We start from the raw sequence: 27020 nt of genomic DNA on the forward strand, positions 1-27020 counted from the left end.
AGGGCGTGATGTTTTGGCTTAAAAGCATTTTCCGGATGCCATGGATGCAAAGGCTGGAACGCGCAAGACGGGCCAATATTTTCTGAGGAAGGGCCAGTAAAATTACAACCGGGGTGGTTTGTTTTTCCTGAGGTTTGTTTTCCTATCACGGCCCCACTTCCCCCAACACTGCCCCCCTCTTCCTCATGGGAGCCCCCCCACCCCTCCTCCTGCCTCGCCTGCTCTCTCCCCAGTCCCCACCCCGCCTCTCCAGCCGGCGGCGCGCAAACCCCATCCACCCGGCGCGTCACGGCTTCGCCAGCTGCCCCCGCTCCGTCTCCCGCTCGCCCCAGCCGGCCTCCCTCCCTCCTCCCTCTCCGTCTGCAGGAAGGGAGATCCCCGCGCAATCCCAGCTGCGTTTGGAGGGAGAGCGAGGTAAGTGACGGCCGCTTCGCCTCCGCCAAGCGCTGCAGATTTGCAAGAAAGGCGAGCGAGCGAGGAGGACCCCCGTTGCAAATCGAGGAGGAGGAAACGCGCCTTTGCAAAGGGGCTGCTCGGCATTCTTTGCAAAGTGGCTTCTCCAGATCCGGGGAGGGGGCGGGAGGAGTTTGGGGACTCCCCATTCCCGGGGGAGAAAAGGGCAGGTGCATCATGAATAACTGCAAGAAATGCTGGCCAGCCACGTCGTTGCTCAGGCTCAGCCAAGTGTAGTCTTAGGAAGGGGCTTCGCTCATATCCGCGTCGACGTGGGAGATCCGTTTCCCGGCTTCGCTGCCGCTCGACCGGGAGAATTCAGTGCCTGGGGCTCCCGTTGCCCTTCGCCTGTCATCGGACGGGAAGGAGGACAAGCGCCGAGAAACTTGCGACAGGCTCGGGGCAGAGGCGTTGCGGATCGGGAGGTGCTGCAGCGGGGTGTGAGTGAACGTGAGAATGAGCCCGGGAGTCGCGTTCCGGGGTCCGGCGCGCACGCGGGTTGGGAGAGCGTGACGGGCGGGCACCCCGCGTTGACAGTGCCAGGCCGAAAAGGGAAAGGGGTCCCAAGGGGAAGGGGTGCGATCGGCGACAGGTTTATCTCTAAACTCGCAGGATGCCCCAAGGGAGTCCCCAAGAGTGGCTGGTGTACTGCAAAATAATATCGCCGCCCGCCCTGGTCCTCTGGAGGCCATTCCGTTAACCTTTACATTCATGTAAATCCCGCCTCGCCTTTTTAATAGGAAGCTGCGTTGCCGATCTAGCTCAGTATTGCCAACACTGGCCGGCAGCAGCACTCCAGGGGTTCAGAGGAGGCATTGCCAGCCCTAGACGGAAATTCTGGGTACTGGTTACAGGTGGGTAGCCGTGTTGGTCTGCCATAGTCAAAACAAAATCGAAAATTCTTTCTAGTAGCACCTTTCAGTGTATCTGAAGAAGTGTGCATGCACACGAAAGCTCATACCAGGAACAAACTCAGTTGGTCTCTAAGGTGCTACTAGAAAGAATTTTCGATTTTGTTTTGATTCTGGGTACTGTATTAAATCTGGGACCTGTTGCATGCAAAGCAGGTTCTTTAGCGGTAATCTATAGCCGTTCCCTAGGGTATCATTTAAAAAAAAAATAGTGTCCCACCCAAAAAGCGATATAGAATCAGAATTGTAGAGGTGGAAGGGACCCCACAGGTAATCTAGTGCCCAACCTCCTGCAATCCAGGAATCACAACTAAAGCATCTGTGACAGGTGGCCATCCAACTTCTGCTTAAAAACCTCCAAGGAAAGGAAGTCTGCCATCTTTTGAGGGAGTCTGTTCTACTAAGGCTGAACAGTTCTGTCAGAAAGCTCTTCCTGATGTTTAATCTAAAGCTCCTTTCTTCTAACTTGAATCCATTGGTTTGGGTCCTCTCCTCCAGAGCAGGAAAAAACAAGATTGCTCCATCTTCCATGTGGCAGCCCTTTAGGATAGCCATCAAATCCTCCTCTTTTCCAGGCTAAACATACCCAGCTCCTTCAACCGTTCCTCAGCAGGCTTGGTTTCCAGACCCTTGATCATCTTGGTCTCCCTCCTCTGCACACGTTCCAGCCTGTCAACATCCTTCTTAAATTGCGACACCAAGAACTGGACACAGTACTCCAGTTGTGGTCTGACCAAGGCAGAATACAGCAATACTATGACTTCCCTTGATCGGGGCACTATGCTTCTGTTGATGCAGCCTAGAGTAGCATTTGTACTTTTTGTTGCTGCAGCACACTCCCAGCAGTTATTCCTTCTCTGGTCACTGCTATGGATGGACGGCCAGACTGACCATCCAGGCACTGTGATTGTCTGCAAAGCATTCCCATTCGGCAGTGTTAACGTTGCCAGACTTCATGTCATGTTTGGAGTCATCTTTATAACACAGAGTTGGTCTGCCGATGGGCTTGGTACCCAAAGCCAGCTCCCTGTAGAGCATGGGTAGGCAAACTAAGGCCCAGGGGCCAGATCCAGCCCAATTGCCTTCTAAATCCGGCCCGCAGACGGTCTGGGAATCAGCATGTTTTTACATGAGTAGAATGTGTGCTTTCATTTAAAATGCATCCCTGGGTTATTTGTGGGGCATAGGAATTTGTTCATATTTTCCCCCCCTTCAAAATATAGTCCGGCCCCCCACAAGGTCTGGGGGACAGTGGACCGGCCCACTGCTGAAAAAGTTTGCTGACCCCTGCCGTAGAGCATGCCCCTGGGGATCCTGCCATCTTCCATTCTGTGGACATGGCCGAGCAAGGATAGGAGTGTGAACACACTGGGAATGTGGGCTTGGGAGAACACATCTTGGTTTGAGACTCCAAATCTTCCTGACGCAGCGCATATGGAAAGTGTTGAGGCGTCATTCCTGGTGGGTGTAAGTTCCATAAAGCAGCATGATCAACAGGCAAGCCTGGTAGACCTTCTTCTTGGTACTGGATCTTAGCATCACCTTTTCCCAAAGCCTTTTGGAGAGACAAGCTGTGTCCGTAGCTGCCTTGCTGGTACTCTTCTCCTGTGATGCTGGGAGGAGAGACAGTTTGGGTTGCTTCCCCAGGACTCCTACTGCCCCTTATCACAGCACAATTCCTAGGAGCCACACACATCCAACTGTGAGTTACAAAGGGCTGAGCAATCACGTCACAAACCAGCAGCTCGCGGGTAGATCCATGTTCAACTATGTCACAATGCTCCCATCTTCCTACGCCTCTTGTTAGTCGCCTGTCGTGTGAACACAGGCCTCTGGTGGCTCCTGTTTTGCTTTTTTAAAACTTGTCTTCCGTTAAAAACAAGGCCCATTTATGCAAAGTATCCTGTCTCTCCGGAGAAGTGTGAACAAGGTGCCCCTGAGCAGTGTGGAAAAGCTGCAGTTCGCCCATGGGCGCCTTCGTGGCATGGTTTTTTATTCTCAGAAGCTCTGCATGGTGACGGTCTGCTTGCATTTCCTTGTCCTCTGTTCTGGGCACATGGGAAATGGCAGGAGAAGGAGGCTCCTGAATGTCTGCCAGGGCCGGGGGACGGGACACAAACAGAACGGAGAGATCACTAAAATGAACGGCCAAGTGGAATCTGCAGCTTTGAAACGGAGCGACATTTGGGGGGGGAGCCCTTGGCAGAGTTGCAAAAGCCACGCGAACCTGTGAGCCAAATACGGCTTGCTTTAGCAGAGCATCGTTATGAACTTCAGTGTGCAGTGGCGCCTGCTGTCCCACTCGTTGCACTCTCTGATTTACAAATGGAAAATGAGGACTGAGCGGGTGGCTCTGCCCATCGCCTTTAGCGACAAGCGATGCTAAACTGGATTTGGTGCTCCTTGTTTCCAAAGGGTTCAGCCACAACACAGCTTAGATCCAGATAGAATCACCGGGTTGGAAGACTTGGGACAGATAAGAGAAAGTCCTTCTTCACGCAGCATGTAGTCAAATGATGGAACTGGCTCCCCCAGGAGGCAGTGAGGACGAGACACATTCATGGGGGAGGAGAGGGCTCTCAGCGGCTCCTAGCCACAAGGGCAATGCTCCGCCCTCCACAGTTGGAGGCAGCCATGCTTCTGAATCCCAGTTGATGGAAACAGTGGGAGGGGAAAGAGTGCTGCTCATATGCCCAAATCCTGCTTGCGGGTTTCCTATCTGGGCAACGGCCTCGACCCAGTATACCTGAAGGAGCGTCTCCACCCCCACCGTTCAGCCCAGACACTGAGGTCCAGCACCGAGGGCCTTCTGCCGGTTGCCTCCCTGCGAGAAGTGAGGTTACAGGGAACCAGGCATAGGGCCTTTTTGGTAGTGGCACCCCCCCTGTGGAACGCCTCCCATCAGATGTCAACTATCTGACTTTTAGAAGACATCTGAAGTCAGCTCTCTTTAGGGAAGTTTTTAATGTTTGATGTTTTGTTATGTTTTTACTATTCTGTTGGGAGCCGCCCAGAGTGCCTGGGGAAACCCAGCCAGATGGGTAGGGTATAAAACAAACAACAAACAACAACAACAACAACAACATTTCGCCACTGTGAGAACAGCATGCTGGACTAGATGGGCCACTGGCCTGATCCAGTTGCAGGCTTAGGTTCTTATGAAGGGACCCAGAGGCTCATTTGGTCCAATTTCTTGCAATGCAAGATGTTGCTAAGCCAGAGTCCCATGTCAGGGTCGAGTCAGATGAGGAGGAGTGGTGGCAAGCCCACAGAGGAATCTGGGGAATTCGTACCTGGGGAGGACTGGTGGCGGCACTCCTCAGAAGAGGAGGAATCTGGCAGGGAGGAGGAGGGAAGACCACAGCTGGAGGAAGAAGTTGAGCCAGAAGCAGGTCCCAGTCAGGAGGGGAATCAGCCGATCCCCTCTCCTCCTCAGCTGTAGAACGCCGAGCTGAGAAGCGAAGGTGGCAATTAGACACAGCTGTGGCTCATAAGAAGCGTGGGAGTGAGCCGGCTTCTTAGGGAGGCCGGCTGACCCACTCTGGAGCGTCTGCAACTACTGTGCTGAGCGCGTGGTTGCTTTTGCTCGTCCTCTTCCTGTGTTCCTGGCTTGTTCCTGATTGACTTGGTTTGTTCCTGACTCCTGGCTTGTTTCTGACTGACTTGGCTTGTTCCTGACTTGGACTGTTTCTGACTTCGGCTTCTCCTGACCCCAGTACTGATACCTGACTTCGGCTGGCTTCTGACCTGGACTGCTTGACCGTGGCTTATCTCACTCTGACTGCTGCACTTCAGCACGCCAACTTGTTGGTGCCCTAACATCCCAGAAGCCACAGCCACTTTCTCACTCCCTTGAGCCATTCACTTGGCGCTGCCTTTTTCCTATGGAATAGGTTGCCAACTTCTTTTCTCTTGGCCCTGCTCCTAGTGTAGCAGCCCAGAGTGTTGGACTGGGGCTTAGGGTTCAAACCCCACCCCCCTCAGCCATGGGTGAGAGTCTCTCAGCATAGCCTACCTCACAGGTTAGTTGTGAGGATAAAAGGGGAAGGGGAGAATGATGTATGGTGCTCTTGAGCTCTTTGGGTGAAAGGTAGGATATAAATGCAACACTACATCGATAAAAGAAATGTGATATTTTATTATCACTTATTTATTGATTGATTTCTAAGCAGCAGTCTCAAGCTGATGTAAGCTAGCGATAATTAAAAACACAAAAAAGCAAAACCTTTTAAAATGAACCATAAGCCATACAAAGCAGACATTTGTGGTAAAGAGCCATTTATCTCGTTGGGAAGCAGTCAGAACAAAAATGCCTTCAGTTGCTTCCAGAATGTGGGCTCCTTCAGGGATGCTATTCCACAGAACAGGGACGGCCACACTAAAAGCCCTGTTCCGAGTTACTCCAGAGGAGGCTTCTGAGATCTTTGGAACTTGTAGGATAAACTTTCCCACAGACCACACAGGGCTACCTAGTATATAAGAGATAAGGGGAATCTCGCAGGAAACCTGATCCTGAGTTGACCAGGGACTTGTGCTACTGTTAATTCATTGGAAGCCAGAAAGCTTTGCAAACCACCCGGAGATTCACCAGTAGACCCCAGTCTTCCTTGTAAGCACTCCTGGTTTAAAGCAGTAGGGTGCAAAACCTTTCGACGTCCCACGGCTAAACTCTCGTTCTGCCACACAGTTGTGCCTTATTTTATTCTGCTGCTCGTGTTTGCTGCCGTTGCTCCAGAATACGTCTTATCCGAGGAGGGTGGCGGCGGCACAGCAAAGCAGAGAACGAGAAGGATGGAGCTGAACTTTCAAAGAGAATAATTCATGGGGGCTTGTCGGGGAGCCGCTTGGTAGTAGCTGACTTACAAAGGGAATCATTTATGAAGGGATCATTGAAAATTGCACATGGTGTAATTTAGGGGTGCCTGGCATGATGGCAGCCGCAAACAATGCATTGTATTACAGGAAGGAAGTTCAACAGAGCATCATTTTGGATGGAAACGCTAAGCCCAAGCCATTCTGCGATGCAGATTGGGAATGAGTTTTCCCAGGGGATGGAGAAATAAACACTATTTTTTAAAGATAGGCAGGTAGATAGTGTCTTACACCAATTTCAATTATGCGATTGCAGACTTGCGTGGATTGCTGACAGATAAACAAACAAACAAACAAGACAGAGAGAAAGTAGGCAGGAGAGCAGGGGGAAATGGCTAGCAAGTCCAACCCCTTGCAATGCAGGAATCCTGCTGACACTCGTCCCTGGGTGGGCTCAAACCACCAGCCTTCTGGTTAACAGCCAGATACACTGACCCATTGTGCCAAGGATTGTGGGAGCAATGATTAAATACATCTTTCTAGGATCTGATTATTTAATAGACAACAAAACAAATGCGAAATGGTGCCCCCTGGCTTCTGGGCTCACAGCTTTGATCTCTTCTGAACCGCCATTCTACAACACCCTGAGAAGTTTCAGGCGACCCCCAGGGTGTGCTGGCTCCCCTGGCAAGCTCCCTTGAGAGCAGAGCGTAGTTAGATGCTGACCATTGTCTCTTCTCCTGGCAGAGGGCGGCACCACTGAACCGGGGTCTGCCGTCAGCGATGTTGCAGTGCAGACATGCTCAAGAGTTCAGCTTTGGGCCCCGAGCGCTGAAGGACGCTCTCATCTCCACGAACCCTGCGCTGCAGGAGCTCTACGCCAAGGCCTTCTCCAGCGCCGAAAAGCTCTTCCTCTCCGAAGCGTACAACCCGCACAGGACACTTTTCTGCAGCTTGTTCATCCGGACGGCTTTTGACTGGCTCCTCAGCCACCCTGATGCCCCTGAGGACTTTGAAACCTTCTACTACTCCCTGCTGAGGAGGAAGCAGAGAGTCTACCGCAAGCACATATACCTGCAGCCTATAGGTAATGCACCTGCTGGGTCTTTGGCACCAACTAACAAAGGGGGCAAAAATGCCGCTTGTGGAACTGAGGTTGTGACGGGAGAGCTATGCAAAGGAGACAGGAAAAGAAGGATCTGTGGCGTAGTTCGTGGCTTTAGTGCCTTTCCTCAGGTTCAGGGCACCTGCTTTGCATGCAGGTCTCAAGGTAGGGCTCTCCAGATAGAACTGGGGGAGACCCCTGCCTGAAACCCAGTCAGTGTAAGCAATGCTGAGTTAGATAGACCAATGGTCTGACTCTGTATAAGGCAGCTTCCTATGTTCTTTAGAAGGGTGTCCCCAGTTACAGCACCCACACTGGTGGCTCTGACCACAACAGCACATGATAGTCTGACTGATTTCCCTGTAGTTCCTTTCTTTGACCAAGGCTTGGTGGTGACCGAATCTTCACCTGAAACCTCTTAGGAAACAGATTCAGAGGCCGCTCTTGTCTTTGAAGTCCTGCCTCAAGTCCCCATAGGGACTTCACCAGAGCCAGTTTTACAATGGACCCTGTCCAATATCCCCTAGAGCCAGTCTCGCATGTTGCTTTGGATGTTGTTGGAGACCCTGGATGTGTTTTGCTTCATTTGTTCCCACATTCTGAAGATGCTGGATCTTCCTTTGTATACAAGCAAATTGTTTTCATTTGCAGTAATTCTTCAGACACAGAGCTCCCTCTCCCTTATTAGTGATGTTCTTCTCCGGGGAAGGCAATGACTGCTCTCAGAAAGTGCAAGGGCCAGGCTCTTATACAAATAATAACATTGGAGGTTTGTGCTCTTGGGATTCTTCTCCTTCCTTGGGATTTTTCTCCTTTCTTGCATTGCTGTAGGGCATAGTCCCGCCCTCCCCATTCCTCCTCAGAAAGAGCCCCAGAAGAACTGACCTGACGATTCTGCTCTTAGATCTAAGCGAAGGCGCTGCTGGGATCTCGCTGCTGGACTCCCTCTGTGGCTGTGTCGAGTCTTTCTTTTGGGGTCTCCGAGTCAAGTGCCTTCCTTCCGTCCCAGTCTCTTCCATCCACTGCTGTTACCGACACAGCCAGGATTCGGACAGAGTGCAGCTTCATACAGGTAAGCCGACAGGAGAGCAAGTTGGGGATGGCGAGGCGAGGCGAGTTACTAGGGAAGGGGGGCACGAGTCTGGCTTGGGAGAAGGGGGTAAGTGGGGAACTTTTGCCAACCCAAAGGCAAGAGTTGGAGGCAGGGGATGCTTCCCGGCTGGAGGGTGGAGCACAGGATGGGTTGGAAGAAGAGGAGGAGGAGGAGGCGGCGGCAGGGCAGGCAAATGAAGGGCCAGGTGCTTCCCCACCCTCCCCTGCACCACTGTCTCCCAGAACTGGAAGGGGATTGAAAAGGGAGGAGCAGAGGAAGTTTCCACGCAGGCGCAGTCTCTGGCTGCGTGCCCAAATCCCGACGGGAGAAGGAGGGGGAGTAGTCCCCCGTTTCTGCAACTACTCCATAGAGGGTGGACCTGGGAAGAGCATAGTAGATGCTAGACTGCTGTGTGTGGGTATTCAGAACTGTAGAGGTGACTTTAAGTGTTATCTTTGACAATAAGGAGCTAGCTACCTACCATGTGCATTCCTTTGGCTGGGAAGTGCCTTCAACAGTTACTTGGCACTTGAGGCCACCCTTGCCCTCTTCCCTTCTCCCTTGAGTACGTCCTTGGGCCCCCTCAACCCTCTTAGGCCAGGGATGGAGAAGCAGGTTGTTGGACTCCAGTTCCCATCATTCTTGGCCACTGGCCGTGCTGGTGGAACTGATGGGAATTGGAGCCCAGCAGCCTCTGGAAGGCTGCACGGCTTTCCCACCCTGATTTAGGTGATGTTTCCCTTTTGCCCGCACAGTAGAGGAGGAAAGGTGTGAGGCAGGGGATGGGAGAATAATCTTTCCATGAAAAATCATTCCATGACTAGCAGCTGCAACAATAATCAACCAGATGGAGGACTGGAACCACATTTTCCTTTTGGGACCTCCCCACCCCCTCACCACACAAACATATTTCCATCCCTTTGTTTTCATGGAAAAAGGTGCTAACCCAAATTGGGTGTGCTCGTAATGGATTCCTGATTAGACTGATACCCTGTGGATGTGTTCTGTTCATCCTGTTCCACCCCAGCTACCCAGGAAAGGTTGCAATATATTTAAACTAAGGCTTGAAAATAAACGCCAAAAATCTCATTGGAATAACAAGTCATTGCAGAATATGGCTTTGGTCCAAGCTACCTGAAAACTCCTATCTCCCTATACAAACCCACCCAGGTATTAAGACCCTCGAATGAGCATCTTCTTCTGGCCGCATCAATATAAGAGGCACAGTTGGTGGTGACACAGGAGAGACAGGGCCTTTTCTGTGGCTGCCCCCATACTGTGGGATTCCTTCCCAAGAGAGGTCAGACTGGTTCCCTTTACTTTATCTTGTGAACCTCCCTGAGATCTTCAGATGAATGGCAACATATAAATTTAATATTTTTTTTAAAAAAAATACTTTAATGCTGGTTCTAAGTGTGTTTCTCATGTATTTCAACTGTGTTTTTCCATGGGCTAGTTTTATTGCTTTGTATTTTCCAATAGTGTTTTGAAATGCTGTCAGCTGCCTTAAATCCCATATTGGGAGAAAGGCAGAATATACCGGTAAATACAGTACAGAAACGAACAGGGTAGGCTGTACTTGCTGCTGAAGGGCAGGGAACAGGTTTCTAAGTTCTCTACCCAGGGAACTGAAAGATTGACAAGCAGGTTTCGCTGGACTGTGTCTTTTGTTTTGGCATCTTCCTTCCCCCCCTAGATGGGATCCTGACCTTTCTGAAGAACAACAAGCCCATGGATGCCCTCTGCGTCTTGGGTCTCACCCTTGCCGACCTCTACCCCTGTGAAACATGGAGCTTCACCTTCAGCAAGTTCTTGCCTGGCCAAGGTTTGTCCAGGGATGGGGAGGAAAACACCTTCATAGTTCTCTTAAAAACTAGTAGTGACGAGGCTGTATGCACTCGGGGGAGGGAGCTCCAAAGATGCGGAGCCACCACTAAAAAGGCCCCGTCCCTGGAACCCACCAGTCTAACAGCATAGATGTAGTATCATCTCCCTCTCTACAGGAAAGGACCATAGTCCAGTGGGCACAGCATCTGACTTGCAAGCTAAAGACCCCAGGTTCAATCCCCAACATCTCCTGACAGGGCTGAGAGAGACACCTGTCTAAAACCCCGCGGAGCTGCCAATCAACGTTGACAGTACTGATTTAGCCAGACCAACCAACGGTCTGACTTGGTTGCCTATGTTCCTGTGCTCTTCTTTCAACTGCCACACCCAAGCCCACCTTTTCCACGAAGCACTTCCTTAACATCCACATTCCGGTTTTCATTCCAAGAATAAGCACCTCTGGCTGCTTCTGGTCATGTCCATCACCTGTTGCCCTTGGCTCTCACCTCCGTACCTCCGTTTGCTATCCCAGGGATGGCAGGAGTTGCAGCCACAGGTTAACCGCTCCCATTTGGGATTGTGAGTTCCTTGGAGTGCGGGGAGTGATGCTGAAGCCAGATGCACACAGGTGGGGGGAATTCATGGATGAGAGGGCGGTCAGTGGCTACTAGGCACAATGGCTCTGCTTTGCCTCTACAGCTGGGAGGCAGCAATGCTTCTGAACACCGGTTGCTAGAAACCACAGGAAGGGAGAGGGCTCTTGTGCTCGGATGCTGGGCCAGAAGAGCCACTGGCCTGGTGCAGCGGGTTCTGCTTAAGTTCTTAATGCGTCCGCCCCTCCCTGCATATTTTTGAATGGATTAATTTAAGAGCGAAACAATGATCGATTGTGGTCCTCTCCTCCTGAAATCCCGCCAGTTCTTTCGCTATTCTGCAGTTTTCTATAACTTGTGATTCCGGTTTCATTAATAGTTGCCAAGCGTTTAATGTGGCAGGGATATCAATGAGGTTCGTTGGGTGGTTAATTAGTTGGACAGCCTCCACCCTGCTTTCTGATATAGAGGAACCCTTATGCTGGTAAACCTACCAGATGGACATTAGGCAGTTTGCTTCAAAAATAAAACAAACAAACAAACAAAGGATCCTACCATATTAATTGTAATTTAATTCGTTGAGAGCCAGTGTGGTGTAGTGGTTAAGAGCGGTAGACTCGTAATCTGGGGAACCGGGTTCGCGTCTCCACTCCTCCACATGCAGCTGCTGGGTGACCTTGGGCTAGTCACACTTCTCTGAAGTCTCTCAGCCCCACTCACCTCACAGAGTGTTTGTTGTGGGGTGAGGGAGGGAAAGGAGAATGTTAGCCGCTTTGAGACTCCTTCGGGTAGTGATAAAGCGGGATATCAAATCCAAACTCTTCTTCTTAGCTCTACCAGCGCTTTTTTGCAGCACAGTTATCAATCCTGCTGCTTTTACAACTGCTTGTTTTTTATGCTTTTAAAACTGGGTTTTACTGCAGTGTAGTAATCTGGAATTCCATATTTTAAGCTGCCTGGGAATTGATCTGAAATAATAAAATAATTACTAACGAAATGCCTGTGAGGGTACACTAGGTAAAACCCCCTGTAGCAGAGCATCTTCTTGGCTTGTGCAATCAAGTGCCAGGTGCCAGGGTGGTGCTGTATAAACTCTGCGGCTCAATAGGCCAGATCTTTCGGCACCTCCGTGGGCAGGTAGGTGAGTCCACCCGCTTGTCAATGTTATAATGACGTCAAAGATGACCCACGGGGGTCAGGGAGGGGTTGTTCCACCAGCATATTCCCCATAGCAGGGGTGCCAGCTCGCCCTCTGGATTGTGGATGCCTGCCGCTGCAACATGGAAGTTGCGGTGCACCCTTTTCCATGATGGAGGGGCTCTGTGTCCAAGCCCTCCCCCCCCGAAAAGGGTGCGTCGCTGGTTGGCTGTGGAGGGCAGAGCTGAACTGCTTCTCTCTCAGAGGCAGCACCACAGCTTGCCGGCTTTTCTCATTGACTTTGTGGGTGCCCAGCCCCCACAATATTATTGTGGGTGGCCACAGCCCCCTGGAGTTGGCTCTTATGCCCCATAGGGAACACAGTGGCAAAGCAGGATCTAGCAGGGCTGAATTCCCTGTTCATCCGTTAAATCCTGCTACTTTGGCTGAATGTGCAAGTTCCCTATGGGGAACTTGTGGGCACAGACAGTGCAGAATTGAACCCTGTTCCTGCACCCTTCAGCTTATGTCAGCTGTTAATGCCAGGTGATTGATAGCCGGGTCTGGCTTTGGAGAAATGGCCTTGTGGGCAAAACTGAACCCCTTGCCAGGCCAGAGATGCCCAACCCCTGCTATAATTGATTTATTTGAATATTAAAGTTGTGAACAGTAGCGTATTAAAAATTGAATAATTATGAACTTTTATTTTTCTGCTTGTCAGTCTTTTATAAATTTAACGAACTTTTTTTTTTTTAAAAAAAAGAAGAAGCCAAGATATACTACTGAGCATTACTCTGCATGCAAAGTTCTGCACAATTTGATTAATGCATTCTGAGGCAGCAAGGCTCCTCAAGTACACATTTACCACACGCTCTCCAGCAACAAAACCTCCTATAAATTGGTACTTAATCTGTCACTATTCTATATAGGCATAACACTGGTTTGCTGTGTGCATAATGAAACCAAGCCACAGTCATCCTCAGCTCCATCTCTCTCTTGCTTAATTTTTAGAAGATAAAACAATGCTGGGATCAGACTGTCCATCTTCAGTATATATTTCAACAGACTTCATTATATAACAGATATCTCTATACCCTAGGGACGCGGGTGGCACTGTGGGTTAAACCAGAGTCTAGGGCTTGCCAATCAGAAGGTCGGCGGTTCGAATCCCTGCAATGGGGTGAGCTCCTGTTGCTCAGTCCCTGCTCCTGCCAACCTAGCAGTTCGAAAGCACGAAGTGCAAGTAGATAAATAGGTACCGCTCCGGGGGGAAGGTAGACGGCGTTTCCGTGCGCTGCTCTGGTTCGTCAGAAGCGGCTTGGTCATGCTGGCCACATGACCCAGAAGCTGTACGCCAGCTCCCTCGGCCAGTAAAGCGAGATGAGTGCCGCAACCCCAGAGTCGTCCGCGACTGGACCGAACGGTCAGGGGTCCCTTTACCTTTACCTTTTATCTTTATACCCAGATGTGTAAGGGTGGTTTTCCTATCTGGGTGTTTGAGGAAACGAGGCTGACCTCTCTCCCCCCTCTTGTTTCCTGCCTCCGCAGAGGTGGGGGTCTGCAGCTTTGCCAGGTTCACAGGCGACTTCCCCCAGATGGGTTGTATCACTTTAAACCCAGCGCCATGGAGACAAGAGGTTCATGACGAAGTTACGGAGCAAGCCGGACACCAGGCATTCCTGTTCAACATGCTGGAGATGCTCCAGTGTTGCAAGGTGAGGCGTGCAATATTTTCCCAACAGTAGAGCACCTGCGTTGCATGCAGAAGGGCCCAGGTTAAGTGCCCAGCAATTAAAACACACACAAAAGGATCTGGTACAGTGCCAGATTTACATATAAGCTAAAGAAGCTATAGCTTAGGGCCCCACTCTCTTGGCCCCCCCCCCCAAAAAAAAAATTAAAGGGAAAAAACCTGGATGTACATTTCCAAAATATAAGATAAAAAACAAATAAAATAAAACCTACATACAGCAATGGGGTTTTCTGTTACGTAGGCTCCTATCTCCCGCCTGCTCACCTGCTCCCTAAAATATCACTGGTTTGCTCATTTCTATATACAGTGGTACCTCAGGTTACACACGCTTCAGGATGCAGACTCCGCTAACCCAGAAATAACGCTTCAGGATAAGAACAGAAATTGTGCTCTGGCAGAGCAGCGGCAGTGGGAGGTCCCATTAGCTACAGTGGTACCTCAGGTTAAGAACAGTTTCAGGTTAAGAACGGACCTCCAGAACGAATTAAGTTCTTAACCCGAGGTACCACTGCATAGGGTGCCTACATTCTGCATGGACTGGTTGCATGCCAACATGTAGCATGCAGCTGCAGACTAAAGACTGCAGACTAAAGACTGTTCAACGTAGGTCAAGCTGTTATACCTGTTATCTAATATTAAAGAGTTCTTGTAGACTGATGATCAGGCAGCATAGACTAAGGGTATGAGCTTATATTCAACACAAAAAACAGTGACAATTTGTTGTTGACAAAGGACAGCTGGACATATAAAGGGCCCCATTACCTTCAGTAGCTTAGGGCCTCATCAAACCTAAATCCGGCCCTGATCTGGTAGCAGGTGCCAGGAAAGGCTTCTGCCTGAGAACCTGTTCCCAGACTGGCTCCCTCCTTGTTGTCCTTTCACCGGCAGGTGAAGACCTTCTTTTTCCAACAGGCTTTTAGGAAGAAACTGCTTTTAATGAGGGGGCTGTGGCATCACCTTTTAGAGCCCATCTGCTAGATGCATGAAGTAGACAAGGCGGATATATTCATGCATTACCTTGTTCACATACCGTTCTTCACAACAAAGCCCAGGGCAGTTCACAAAAGATATGAAATGAAATGCAAAAATACTCAAAACTAAGATCAACACATCAGAGTCACTGAAACCAACAGCAGCTAGAAAACAACCCAAATAGACTTAGTTGTTGTTTAGTCGTTCAGTCATGTCTGACTCTTCGTGACCCCATGGACCAGAACACGCCAGGCACCCCTATCCTCCACTGCCTCCCACAGTTTGGTCAGACTCGTTGGTAGCTTTGAGAACACTGTCCAACCATCTCGTCCTCTGTCGTCCCCTTCTCCTTGTGCCCGCCATCTTTCCCAACATCAGGGTCTTTTCCAGGGAGTCTTCTCTTCCCAATAGACTAATAGACCCTTCTTGGTCTGCTGCTGTATGATTTATAACACTTAGCCATAAGATGTGTTAATAACCTTTTTGCCTAGAAGAAGCAAAATGACTGTTTGTAGTGACAATCCCCAGTCTAGGTCTCTGTTCAGTCAGAACATATGGCGGTGGATCTGTTTGAAATGAGCTCCCAGTTCAGTGGCCTCAACACCGTGGTTTGCCTGCAAGATTGCTGGCTGGCAATCACATGTGAACCATTTCTTGATCCCAGCTGAAATGTACACAAAAAAGGCAGTTGCAAATCATTTCCTCACATTGCAGCGCTGTGAAGGGTTTATTGCCAGGACTGCGTTTTCCACATATGTTTAAGCCACTTACCTTCTGAATACAGTGGTACCTCTGGTTATGAACTTAATTCGTTCTGGATGAGATTTCTGTTCTCATCCTGAGGTAAAGTCCTTAACCCGAGGTACTACTTCTGGGTTAGCGGAGTCTGTAACCCGAGGTGTTTGTAACCTGAGGTACCACTGTAATGTTTTATATGTGCAACCAGGCCCCTTTGTAGCTTTGACTGTTGCAGCTCTCAAATACAAACCTCTTCCAACCCCAAACAGTGTCTTCTGTAGTCAGTTTGCAGAGTTGCAGGTGGGACAAAGCTACAGCTCTTGTCTTGACTGCAGGGAAGGGCACTATATCATCTATCTATCTAAATTTATTTATTTAGCACTGCATGCCTCCAACAGCTAATAAACAACTACTCATAAAACAAAAGAGTTGCAGGTCAAAATGCATACATAATTATGGGTGGTATAAGTATACATATAATTATCAGTTATGAGTCCCAGATTTCCTTTTGTGATGCAGTGACAGAGTACTGTTTTCCCCCCAGAGTTGAAGTGTATGATATAAAAGTCCTATCATAAAGCATAGAAATGCTCAGGTGTTTCTCTTCCTCTGATTTTAAGAGCTATTTGTTTTCTGCAGTTGCTAATGTCCATGCAGTTTTGTACTGGGTGGAGATTTAAAGATTTTAAGGCACCGCTTGTTTCAACATTCTCCTCCATTAACCCCACCCCAGCTCCAATCCTCTCTGCAGAATGTGAAAAGGTAGAAATATCAGGGGGATGGCTAGACCTCAAATTGTCTCTTTGACACTAAAAATGAAAGGCTGGAAAAAAGCAAAGGTTTAAGGTGGGGTCCCAAATTCAGAAGGGTGATGGTCAGTGCTGAATTTATGTATAAGCTAAACAAACTATAGCTTAGGGCCCGACTTTCTTGGGCCCCCCAAAAAAATTTAAAGGAAAAAAACAACTGGATGTACATTTCCAAAATATAAGATAAAAAATAAAACCTTGATACAGCAACAATGTTTTGTGTTGTGTAGGCTCCTGTGATGTAAATAATTGGCCCCGCCTGCTCCGTCAAATATCACTGGTTTGCTCATTTCTATATATAGGGTGCCTACATTCTTCATGTGCAAATGGCTTTCGATACCTATTAGGTCCATAAATTACCATATAGCATATATTCAACACAAAGAACAGTGACAATTTGTTGTTGACAAAGGACAGCTGGACATATAAAGGGCCCCATTACCTTCAGTAGCTTAGGGCCTCATCCAACCTAAATCCGGCTCTGGTGATGGTGGAGGAAAGGAGAACCAGTTCAAGGCAGGAAAGGCAAACTCAACAGTGAAATTTCAGCTTAATCTGCTCTTGGTCCCCCCCCCCCCCCCATGAAAGGTCACATGCCATGAGATCTGCCACCTGATTGGCTTGGGGAACTGCCGTTGGCTCCAGTGCATCATGCAAGGGGCTCTGAGTTTGGATGAAGTTCTGCTGCGGCCGCTGGAGCCCTGCCCAATATGCCTCCGGAAGCTGCAGTACGTGGTGGGTTTCAAACTCATCGAGCGCTACAAGGTAAGAGAATCAGAGAGCAAGATGGCTCTTTCCCCTCCTTTCTGCAAGACGGGGGTTCGTCTGGTCACCAGCTCCAGGCTGCTCATCTTATAATCCCCATCAGAGGGAGACGGAAGCAGAGAAGTTGTCTGGAGAGCAGAAACCTACAGGCGACTCAAGAGAGTCTCAGGCCACTTGCTGTGTAGGAAAGGCAAGGGATCAGCCTGTCTGTGTCCCTCTGTGGCTCTCCTCATACAGGTCCTCATTCTGGCCAGGTTATGCACCCCTAAGGCACAGGATAAGGCGGAAAGAGGACTGGCCATTTAGCAGGTGCTGGTTCCAGATACTGTGCAGGATCTGTGACCACACTCAAGGGAAATGGTTGATGCTTTAGTTCAGCTCTTGGACTGCTGTTCCCATCAGCCTCAGCTTGTGCTTGTTGGGGCCAATAGAAGTTGTAATCCAAAAGATCTAGTTGACAAAGGCTGCTTTAATCTGAGCTGAAGCAAATGCTTCAATAGCAAATTAGACCTATAATAATAATAATTTATTATTTATACCCCGCCCATCTGGCTGGGTTTCCCCAGCCACTCTGGGCAGCTCCCAACCGAATATTAAAAACACAATACAGCATTAAACATTAAAAACTTCCCTAAACAGGGTTGCCTTCAGATGTCTTTTGAAAGTAGGAGAGTTGCTTATTGCCTTGACATCTGCTAGGAGGGCGTTCCACAGGGCAGGCACCACTACTGAGAAGGCCCTCTGTCTGGTTCCCTTGTAACTTCGCAGGGAGAAAACCGCCAGAAGGCCCTCGGTGCTGGACCTCAATGTCCGGGCTAAACGATGGGGGTAGAGACGTTCTTTCAGGTATACTGGACCGAGGCCGTTTAGGGCTTTAAAGGCCAGCACCAACACTTTGAATTGTGCTCGGAAACGTACTGGGAGCCAATGCAGTTCTCTCAGGACCAGTGTTATATGGTCCCGGTGGCCACTCTCAGTCACCAGTCTAGCTGCTGCATTCTGGATTAATTGCAGAATGCATTGCAGTAGTCCAAGCGGAAGATAACCAGAGCATGCACCATTCTGGTGAGACAGTCTGCGGGCAGGGAGGGTCTCAGCCTGCGTATCAGATGGAGCTGGTAGACAGCTGCCCTGGACACAGAATTGACCTGCACCTCCATGGACAGCTGTGAGTCCAAAATGATTCCCAGGCTGCGCACCTGGTCCTTCAGGGGCACAGTTACCCCATTCAGGACTAGGGAGTCCCCCACACCCACCCGCCCCGTCCCCCAAAGACAGTATTTCTGTCTTGTCAAAATTCAACCTCAATCTGTTAGCCACCACTCATCCTCCAACCTGCCCAAATCAGGAGTGCCCAAGCCTAAGAGAAGGTCCTAGGTAGGCATCTCCAGGTAGGGACTTCTGCCTGGAGAGCTGCTGGCAGTCCATGTAGACAACCCCCAGCTAGGTAGACCAATGGGTCTAACTTGGAACAAGGCAGCGTCCTCTGTTTCTATGCTCCCTGATTATCAGTGCCCTGATCTGAAATGGCAACAGAAGCAGTCACCCCGTTTTATGTCCTCTGGTGCAGAAACTCTATGCCTGGATGCAAACTGTTTTGTCTACCTGGCCCAGCCAAGAACCGGCAGACTTGTCTGTATTGGAAGACGTTTTGCCATACAGCGCTGACTCTGGGATGGGTGGCGAGAACGATTCCGAAGCGGTAACATCCCTCTCGGAGCCCCTGACCCCAGATACTTGCAGCCAGGCGGTTTCCATGTTGCAGGACCTTGACCTCGATGAGCCATCCTGTTCTCTGGCCGATGCTCCCAGCCAGGAGCGACTGAGCGGTGCTCCCAAGCCCTCGGACATAATTAAGGAGTACACGCTGTGGCTGCAGATGTGCATCTCCGCTCTCGAAAAGGACGTCTCCGAGGAGGATCTCTTGCAAGTAGACAAGGCGGTGGATGCCCTGGCCCGCTGGGAAATGTTCACAGGGGAGCTGCCCAGCATCCGGAGGGACCTGCCTTTTGCCAGTGACACTGTGGGGCTGCGGAAGGTCCTTGGAGACAAATTCTCCTCCCTGAGAAGGAAACTGAGCTCCAGAAAAGCAGCCAGGGGTGAATCTTCCCCTTGTCGCTGGAGATGGGAGGACAGCTAGCCCCACTGAGACGTACTGCCTGCTATATGATTAAATTGTCAGTTTTGTTCGATCCATTTCTTCTTGTCATGCCTCTCGCCCTTTCCACTGCAAGTTCTCGTTGATTTATCAGAGAAAGAATCAAGAACTCTGCTAGTGCAATTAAAAAAAAATCTTCTACCGAGGTATTTCCTTGTCCTTCCTGAAGCAACTCTTTGGTTTGTTGTATCCAAATACACAAATATGATCAGAAGAGTCTTTCAGGTAACCGTTGTTAAGTCATATAGGGCTTTAAACGTTTTAACCAGTACTTTAAGTTGGGCCTGAAAATCGACCCAGGTAGACTATTTGGTCCAAACTTAGCATTTTTCTTTTAGGGCTTTGAGAGTTAAATGTATTTTAAGACAAGCACACTCTCCTCTCTCCCACCTCCCATCAAGTCATGAACTTTGTTCTATATAGCTGCACTAGAATTCCAAGACTAAACCATTGACACCCGCCCCCCAAATAATGTCACCTTTTAAAGGATCCAGCTATAAATAACTTGAGCTCCTTTGCTGCATAATAAAGCAACTGAGAGGAATGCATGCTTTCCTGGCAATCTCTAGAGACACTTGGGCCTTTTCAACCAAGGAGAAGAGGAGCTGGTGTGGATATTGTCTCTCCACATAGGAAGTTTGAAAAGCGTCTGCAAGTGTTCCTTTAGAACAGGGGTCAGCAACCTTTTCCAGCCATGGGCCGGTCCACCATCCCTCAGACCATGTGGTGGGCCGGACTATATTTGGGAAAAAAATAATGTACAAATTCCTATGCCCCACAAATAACACAGAGATGCATTTTAAATAAAAGGACACATTCTACTCATGTAAAAACAAGCTGATTCCCGGACCATCTGTGGGCTGGATTGAGAAGGCGATTGGGCTGCATCCGGCCCCCGGGCTTTAGGTTGCCTACCCCTGCTTTAGAAACAGGAAGCCAGGATGTAGTTCTTCCAAACAAATGCAATTTAAATTTTTTTAAAAACCATAATCTTGCAAACGCTGCTTTTTAATTTTTTTAAGAAGAAGGGTGCTGGTACTCACCGTGAAGTTGTTATAGCAGAAAAAAGAACTTCTTGCAACCATGCTAAATCTCAGCTGTTGTGCTAACTTCTTGCACCATGGTCCCAGCACACGCAGAGGATTCTGGGAGATGTTGTTATGATCTTCAGGATATGCAAGACACAGGCTGGCTGAACTGAGAGAACATGACTTTGAGCCCACCCAGCGCTCTCTGGCAACCTCTCCACATGCTGCAGTGTAAGATCAGTGGCGGTAGGCAAGCTCTCTTTCAAGGTAGCTATTCTGCCATTTTCACTGGCCTTTTCTGCAGCTTCAGGGAATTACAAATAGGGAGAGTTTTGTTGCACTCAGGTCCTACTTAGGGTCTTCCCACAGCTATCCGGTCGGCCACTGCGAGAACAGGATGCTAGACTTGATGGGCTTTGGGTCTCATCCAGCAGAGCCCTTTATGATGTTCTTAGGACTGCTGCGAATCTTCCAAATAAGTGGAGCGTTTGCTGGAACACGGTTGAAAAGCCACTGCTGTAATAATGTGCATCTTAGCACATTAGACCAAGACAAAATGAAGGTCTGAGTAATAGTGTGTTTTCTACATTCAAATTGTGTAATCATAGTAGACGTTAAAAGAAAAATGCATCGCTCAAAAGGAAAATATGAAATGCAATGGTGTGTGAACACAGGAAGGCGAGTGCTGTTGATTACTGGGTGAAAACAACCCCTCCCCACCCAAAAAACATTTACATCTGAAAATGGTGCATTGAGAGTAAACCAAGTTGCTGCCACCTGCTGGTTGCTTGAATATTGCTGTTTCAATGCTTGGGAAACATCCATTCTGGTTTGTGGAAAACAGCCACTCAAAACATAAACATTATATATTCCTTTTTGGCGCTTAAAATAAAACAGCAACTATATGTAAAAAATGGGAACGCCACTAAGGGAGGTGGGGGGAGAAGGACAGGGAGAGAGAGGGAGGCAGGGAATGTTTCAAAGTAAACATTTAGATTAGATTCTTTCATTTTTATCAGCAAGTGATAAACGAGAAGCAAAAGCAAAGATGTGTCTGCATCTCCTCCGTCAGCCAGCAAAAGTGTTTGCAGCGCTCTTGCTGTTGCTATGGCAACTGCTTCACCAGGCTTCATCTAGCACCTCTTTAAGCAAGAAGTGGTATGCAATATTGTGTGTGTGTGTGTGTGTGTGATCTCTCTGTGTGTATGGGTGGTACAGTGGTACCTCGGGTTAAGAACTTAATTCGTTCTGGAGGTTCGTTCTTAACCTGAAACTGTTCTTAACCTGAAGCACCACTTTAGCTAACAGGACCTCCCGCTGCTGCTGCACTGCCAAAGCACAATTTCTGTTCTTATCCTGAAGCAAAGTTCTTAACCCAAGGTACTATTTCTGGATTAGCGGAGTCTGTAACCTGAAGTGTCTGTAACCTGAGATACCACTGTATTCAACTCAGTTTCACGCAAGTCGATGTAACTTAGCCACATTCTTACATTTCACTGGGTCTAATCTTGAGTATAACTTAGGCTGAATAGGTACACACACAATTTCACACCATGTTATCCCCGGGCTTAACTTGGCACATTGGAAATTTGCCCCATTGCTCAAGCCATCTGTGGATTCAATACAAATGCAAGAAGAACAGGAGAGTTTGTATCCCAGGCAAGCACAGGACATTTTGCTGTGTCAAGGGCAAGATGGTTCCCCCACTCCTTCCATATACAGAAGATACCCAGGTTGGCAGTTGAATCTTACTTCAACAGGACAGTTCTTCCACTGCACGTAAGGGTAGAAGGCTAGTTTGGCACAGGGCAGGCCATGTGCTCCCTGCCCCTCAGCATCTCCTGCCTGAAGCAGATGCCTCACTCCATGTAATGGTAGGGCCGGTGCTGTTTGTATCAAGAGCCTACTGCGTATTAAGAGCCAGTGTGTTTTTCCTATACCCACTGCAGGTCAGCTCTGAAGAGTGAAGCAAAACACACAGGGTCAACAACCCCACATGATGTGACTTTGTTGGGATCTGAATCACTTGAGTGCAGATGGGACAAGGCCTTTTCTCCCGTAGGTGTTAGTTTTCTAATAGACAGCAGTTAGTTTTCTAATGGACAGCAGGAGTGCCACTGAACACAGCAGAGCTTACTTCCAAGTATGCATGCGTAGGATTGGGCTAAAGGTAAAGGTAAAAGTACCCCTGACCGTTAGGTGCAGTTGCGGACGACTCTGGGGTTGCGGCGCTCATCTCGCTCTATAGGCCAAGGGAGCCGGCGTTTGTCCGCAGACAGCTTCCGGGTCATGTGGCCAGCATGACAAAGCTGCTTCTGGCAAACCAGAGCAGCACACGGAAACGCCGTTTACCTTCCTGCCGGAGCGGTACCTATTTTTCTACTTGCACTTTGACATGCTTTCAAACTATAGCCATAAGTACGTAAGAAGAGACTAGCTGATGGTTCAAAGCAGAGGCCCATCTAGTCCAGCATCTCACAGAGGTCAACCAGATGCCTATGGAAAGCCCACAGGTAGGACCGGAGTGGAACAGCACTCCCCACTTCTGATTCCCAGCAATGAGCATTTAGAGGCCTACTGCCTCCAACACTTGGTGTGTGTGTGTGTACATAGCCATCAGTATGTAGCCACTGAGAGCCTTATTCCCCATGAATTTGCTCAAAGCCCGCCATCAGGCCAAAGGGGCAACACAGAAGGAAGACTAGGATGGCAATTAGGAAGAAGAGACAATAAGGGTCTTTACATGCCAACAGAGGCACAGGCAGGTGGGCAGGGACAGTCCCCTTGGTTGGAGCGGAGGTCTCAGGTTCCCAGTGACTTTTGTTTATGAACATAGGAAGAGGCCTGACACTTAGACATTGGCCTAATCCAACTCAGTATTCTCAACCCTGACTGGCAGTCTCTTGCTAGGCTTTCAGTTATGGAATATTCCCAGCCCTACCTGGGAATCGAACTTGGGACCTTGCACTACAAAGTAAGTTGGGGAGGACCCCAGAGTCATCTGTGAAGCACAAACATCACAGCCCCTTTGATAACTATATGGCTGCAGTCTCGGCACGTCACAACTTTTAAACTCATGAACCTGAAGGGGTGTGTGGGGGGGAGAGGGAACAAACCCTTTGCATTACATGGTAAGGTTTTCTGGCTTTAGTTTTCTTTGATTTATTTAGAGTTCAGGTTCATGAGTCAAACAGCTGAGTCCATCTGCAAAGAAGCATGAGGTGAATACCAAATGTTAGGCCACATTGCATGCTGGGGGCAGGAAAGAGTTCCAGTTGTTTCACTGGTTGGGCCACTTAGAATTACAAGCTGTGCACACACAGGGGTCTATTGTTATTGAGCTTAATAGGGAAGAGGCCCCTCCATCCTGAATTGGGAGCCTGCCTGCTGAATTATGGCAATGCTGCCGAGTCACAGCTCACTCACGGGGGGGGGGGGGGGGCTTTGTAAATGGCTTCAAAGTGAAAAAGGTCCACTTGTACCTCAGCAGCCTTGAATCCAAGAGCCACACAACTAAGAGTTATACATCAGTGGCAGCAATCCAGTCCTTGCCAGGCAAGCTCATTCTGCTGGCATCCCTGCTGCAGACGGCTTTTGACAATTTCAAGCATTGGGAAATGAGGTGCTTCACAATAATCCACTCTGTGCGTTCATGCAACAATTTGTAGGCTCTCAAACAGCTACATGGAGAGTGTGAATGCTGACAGGAAGCATTCAGCAAGTGGGATGCAGAAATTGCTCTGTTCCTGCTTTTCAGGTCATTGTCTAAAATGGAACAACAACTAGAAGCCACATCTGACCCAAGTACCACCAGCTCTCGCACAAGGGCCAAGTGAAAGCCAAGAAGATCCCTGATCCCCACACTGTCTGTTCTTAGGCATCATGGTAGACCTATCCATTTCCCCTGGTTTATGAATGTAAGAGATACATTGCTGCTGGATTATCTGATTTTCCTATTTCTTGATATTTTGGAATCAGAAAGGCTGAATATCCCCCCAAAAGAATAGACTCTCCTCAGCATGCCTAATAGCCAGGGATAATGAAAATTGTAACCTAGTAACATTTGGAGAGCCACCCTTGTTTTAATACTTGTTGCTGAGTAGAGGCCTAAAACACCCTGGAAATCCTGTTCCAACGCTGCTGGTCTGGATTGACTGGCTTGCTCACTCTCTCTGTCTCATCACTTTGGTTAAGTAGGTTGTGCAACATCCTCCATGTGGCGGCATCCGTCCTAGCCTTGGCCAAACTTTGTTCTGCTTACTCACAGAGCTAACACTGAAAAATAAAGTGAGATGGCAAGGTAGAAAGTACTCAAGTCTCCCAGTCGTTTAGGATCACAGTGAATACATTAAACTGTAGACAAGGAACCTACTCACCCTGCAATCGGATGGCACAGCTTGTTCACGGTGGGGAAAATTCAGGTGGTAGAATAAGGTGGAATCTGCACTACTGTGTTCATGTCACCATCAAGTGATTCCCCCCCCCCCCCAAGATGTGCAACAGGTAATGTTGTGAAAATTTCAGCTACTCATTTGGAAGATGTTTTTAGCTGCTTTAGCTGAGTTATCTGCCTTGGAGGGGTGTGTGTGTGTATGTGTGTGTGTGTGTGTGGACTAGATGACCCTTGGATCCCTTCCAACTCTAAGATTCTACAATTTCCGTACCTTTTCCTCCACAAAAGTGTCATGAACATAGCAAGGAGTAATGTATGAAGAACCGTACAGTGTACAGTGAAAAGCCATGGCTGACATCAGGGAAAGAGAGGCAGATGTAAATCATGTTGCTATTATTGGATTCTGTGCAGCGGAAGAGAAATGACTTAACAGGTGCCATCAACTAAGTACAACTGCAGCCTTAAATCCATGGCGCAGCATGAAATGCCTCTAAAGAGGAAGGGATTCTGGCTACCCTCCTCGCATCTGCTGAGGTCCCCTGTCCACTCACTATTTTTTTTTAAAGTGCTTAAACTTTGCTGTTGCTGTTGTTTTAGGGAGTGTTTTGTCTGTTTCTGTGTATTTGGGTGGTGCTTTGTCTTTTGCAGAGGACCTGAGCACCAACAACTTCTTCATATGTGGAATGGATATTTTGTGGTACCCACAACCATTTTAGATTTCTAAATGTGCCTCCCCAAACCAAGCCCAAAAGGGGGTCCCAATTTACTGTATGTGTTAAAGTCTTTTACCTTCTCTATTTTTAAGAGAAAGTGCTATGGCTGTAGCACATCTTCAATGAGCTCCTGGAACCCCTGTTGAATACCAGTGACATACAACAGTATCTCTGCATTGCATTTTAAAAATATGCCCTTTGAAAACAACATTTTGCCTCCAAAAGATGAATACAGGTAACTCACAACTTGCGCTCATTTAACTTGTCTGCATTCAGCTTTATGCACTTGACAACAAACATTAATTTTTTTAAAAAAGGGGGTGGACATCTGGGAAAGAAGACTTTGGTAATCCCACCCACTGGGAAGAGTGCAGTAAGAAGAAACACCCGCAGGGTACACCCGCAGTAGCACAATTGGACGCCTTCATCTGCCCCAGATGCAAGAAAACATGTCTCTTCTGTATCTTTATCTACAGCCACAGCAGGCACTGTAACTCTCCAGTTTTTTGACTTCCTCCTGAAGGCGCACTGTTCCATTGTCTCCCAAGACAGATGGATGCCAACCAATCCCACCCACCATTGAACGTAGTATGTTTGGCTATACACAAGTTTGGCCTGATGCGCTATCCCTGGAAAGTAACCCCAGCGTTGAGAGTTGTCTGTATACCAATAGGATATTGGGCTTGATGGGAGATGAAATAGCTAAGAGGGACAAAAGACTGTTCATGTATGCAACAACTGCAGCGAGAATACTGCTTGCCCAAAAATGGAAATTACAGGAATTACCAACGATTGATGAGTGGCAGACGAAGATGGCGGAATATGCTGAACTTGCAAAACTGACCGGCAGGGTCAGAAACCAGGACGACTCGAGGTTTCGAAAAGAATGGAGTAAATTTGTGGAGTACTTAAGATTGAATAGAGGAAGTTTGAAGACACTGGTAGGATTGGAATAAACCTTTGACATAGGTTAATATGGAGGAATAAAAACTGTGCGATAAGATTGGACTAGAAAACCAACTGACGTGGGGGAGGGAAGTCAAAGCTCGGCGGAGCAATGGTTGAATATAATTTGTGTTAGATGTTGAATTGATTGGTTGTATATTTGGAAAAATAATAAAAATTTATTTTTTTTAAAAAAAGAGAGTTGTCTGTATATAGTTCCAGGAACCCACTGCCTATTTATTGCATCTGATGAAGTAGACTATTGCTACAAAATCTCATAGCACAACATATTAAACTTTGAGATGCCATATACAGAAAGTTACTGCTGTAATGAACAGTTGCTCTACTAAAATTGTTTAAAGCAGCAACTAGATTTATGAAGGAGTCAACGGTAACACAGCAGTAGCAACAGGCCAGCTCTTCTACTTCCTCAAAAATTAACCAGCTAAGCCAAACCTCCTTTAACCATTGTCTAAATGGCATCATCCTTCCTCTTCCCCCCTGAACCCACTTCATTTTTTGGCTGCCTCACATATCTGCTTCTGGCAAAAGGAGGTGTCTTAGATGCAGTATTGCCTGCCAGTTTCTGTGGAAGTAAGATGCAGCTCAGAGACTGCTGGTTGCTGACCCCGTATTATAGCGTACATGACCACCACTATTCTCTAACAGAACTTAAATTATTTTACAGACACTTCACTAGAAAGTACAGTAACAAGTCACATTTTAATAGATTTACAAAATTCATATATACAAAACAGTAAGCTAATTCAAAGCTATAATACACATTTTTACACCACATTTTAAAAATCTAATAC

The 27020-nt window shown here is 48.3% G+C and overlaps 1 protein-coding gene across 2 annotated transcripts; it reads left to right on the forward strand.

Annotated features, from left to right (window-relative positions):
- Positions 1–300: 300 nt before the first annotated feature.
- On the forward strand, positions 301–19287 carry AMZ1 (archaelysin family metallopeptidase 1). 2 transcript variants are annotated; one of them, XM_033167851.1, is made up of 7 exons: positions 301–414; positions 6924–7263; positions 8186–8353; positions 10071–10199; positions 13480–13646; positions 16792–16968; positions 18539–19287. In XM_033167851.1, the coding sequence occupies exons 2-7, from the start codon at positions 6960–6962 to the stop codon at positions 19106–19108; spliced, it is 1515 nt and encodes a 504-aa protein (XP_033023742.1). In that variant the 5' UTR covers positions 301–414; positions 6924–6959; the 3' UTR covers positions 19109–19287. The 2 variants fall into 2 exon arrangements, with proteins under 2 accessions (XP_033023742.1, XP_033023741.1); XM_033167850.1 differs by lacking the exon at positions 301–414 and adding an exon at positions 797–893.
- Positions 19288–27020: the final 7733 nt, after the last annotated feature.

This window comes from Lacerta agilis, chromosome 13 (genome assembly GCF_009819535.1).
Source record: "Lacerta agilis isolate rLacAgi1 chromosome 13, rLacAgi1.pri, whole genome shotgun sequence".
Taxonomy (NCBI): domain Eukaryota; kingdom Metazoa; phylum Chordata; class Lepidosauria; order Squamata; family Lacertidae; genus Lacerta; species Lacerta agilis.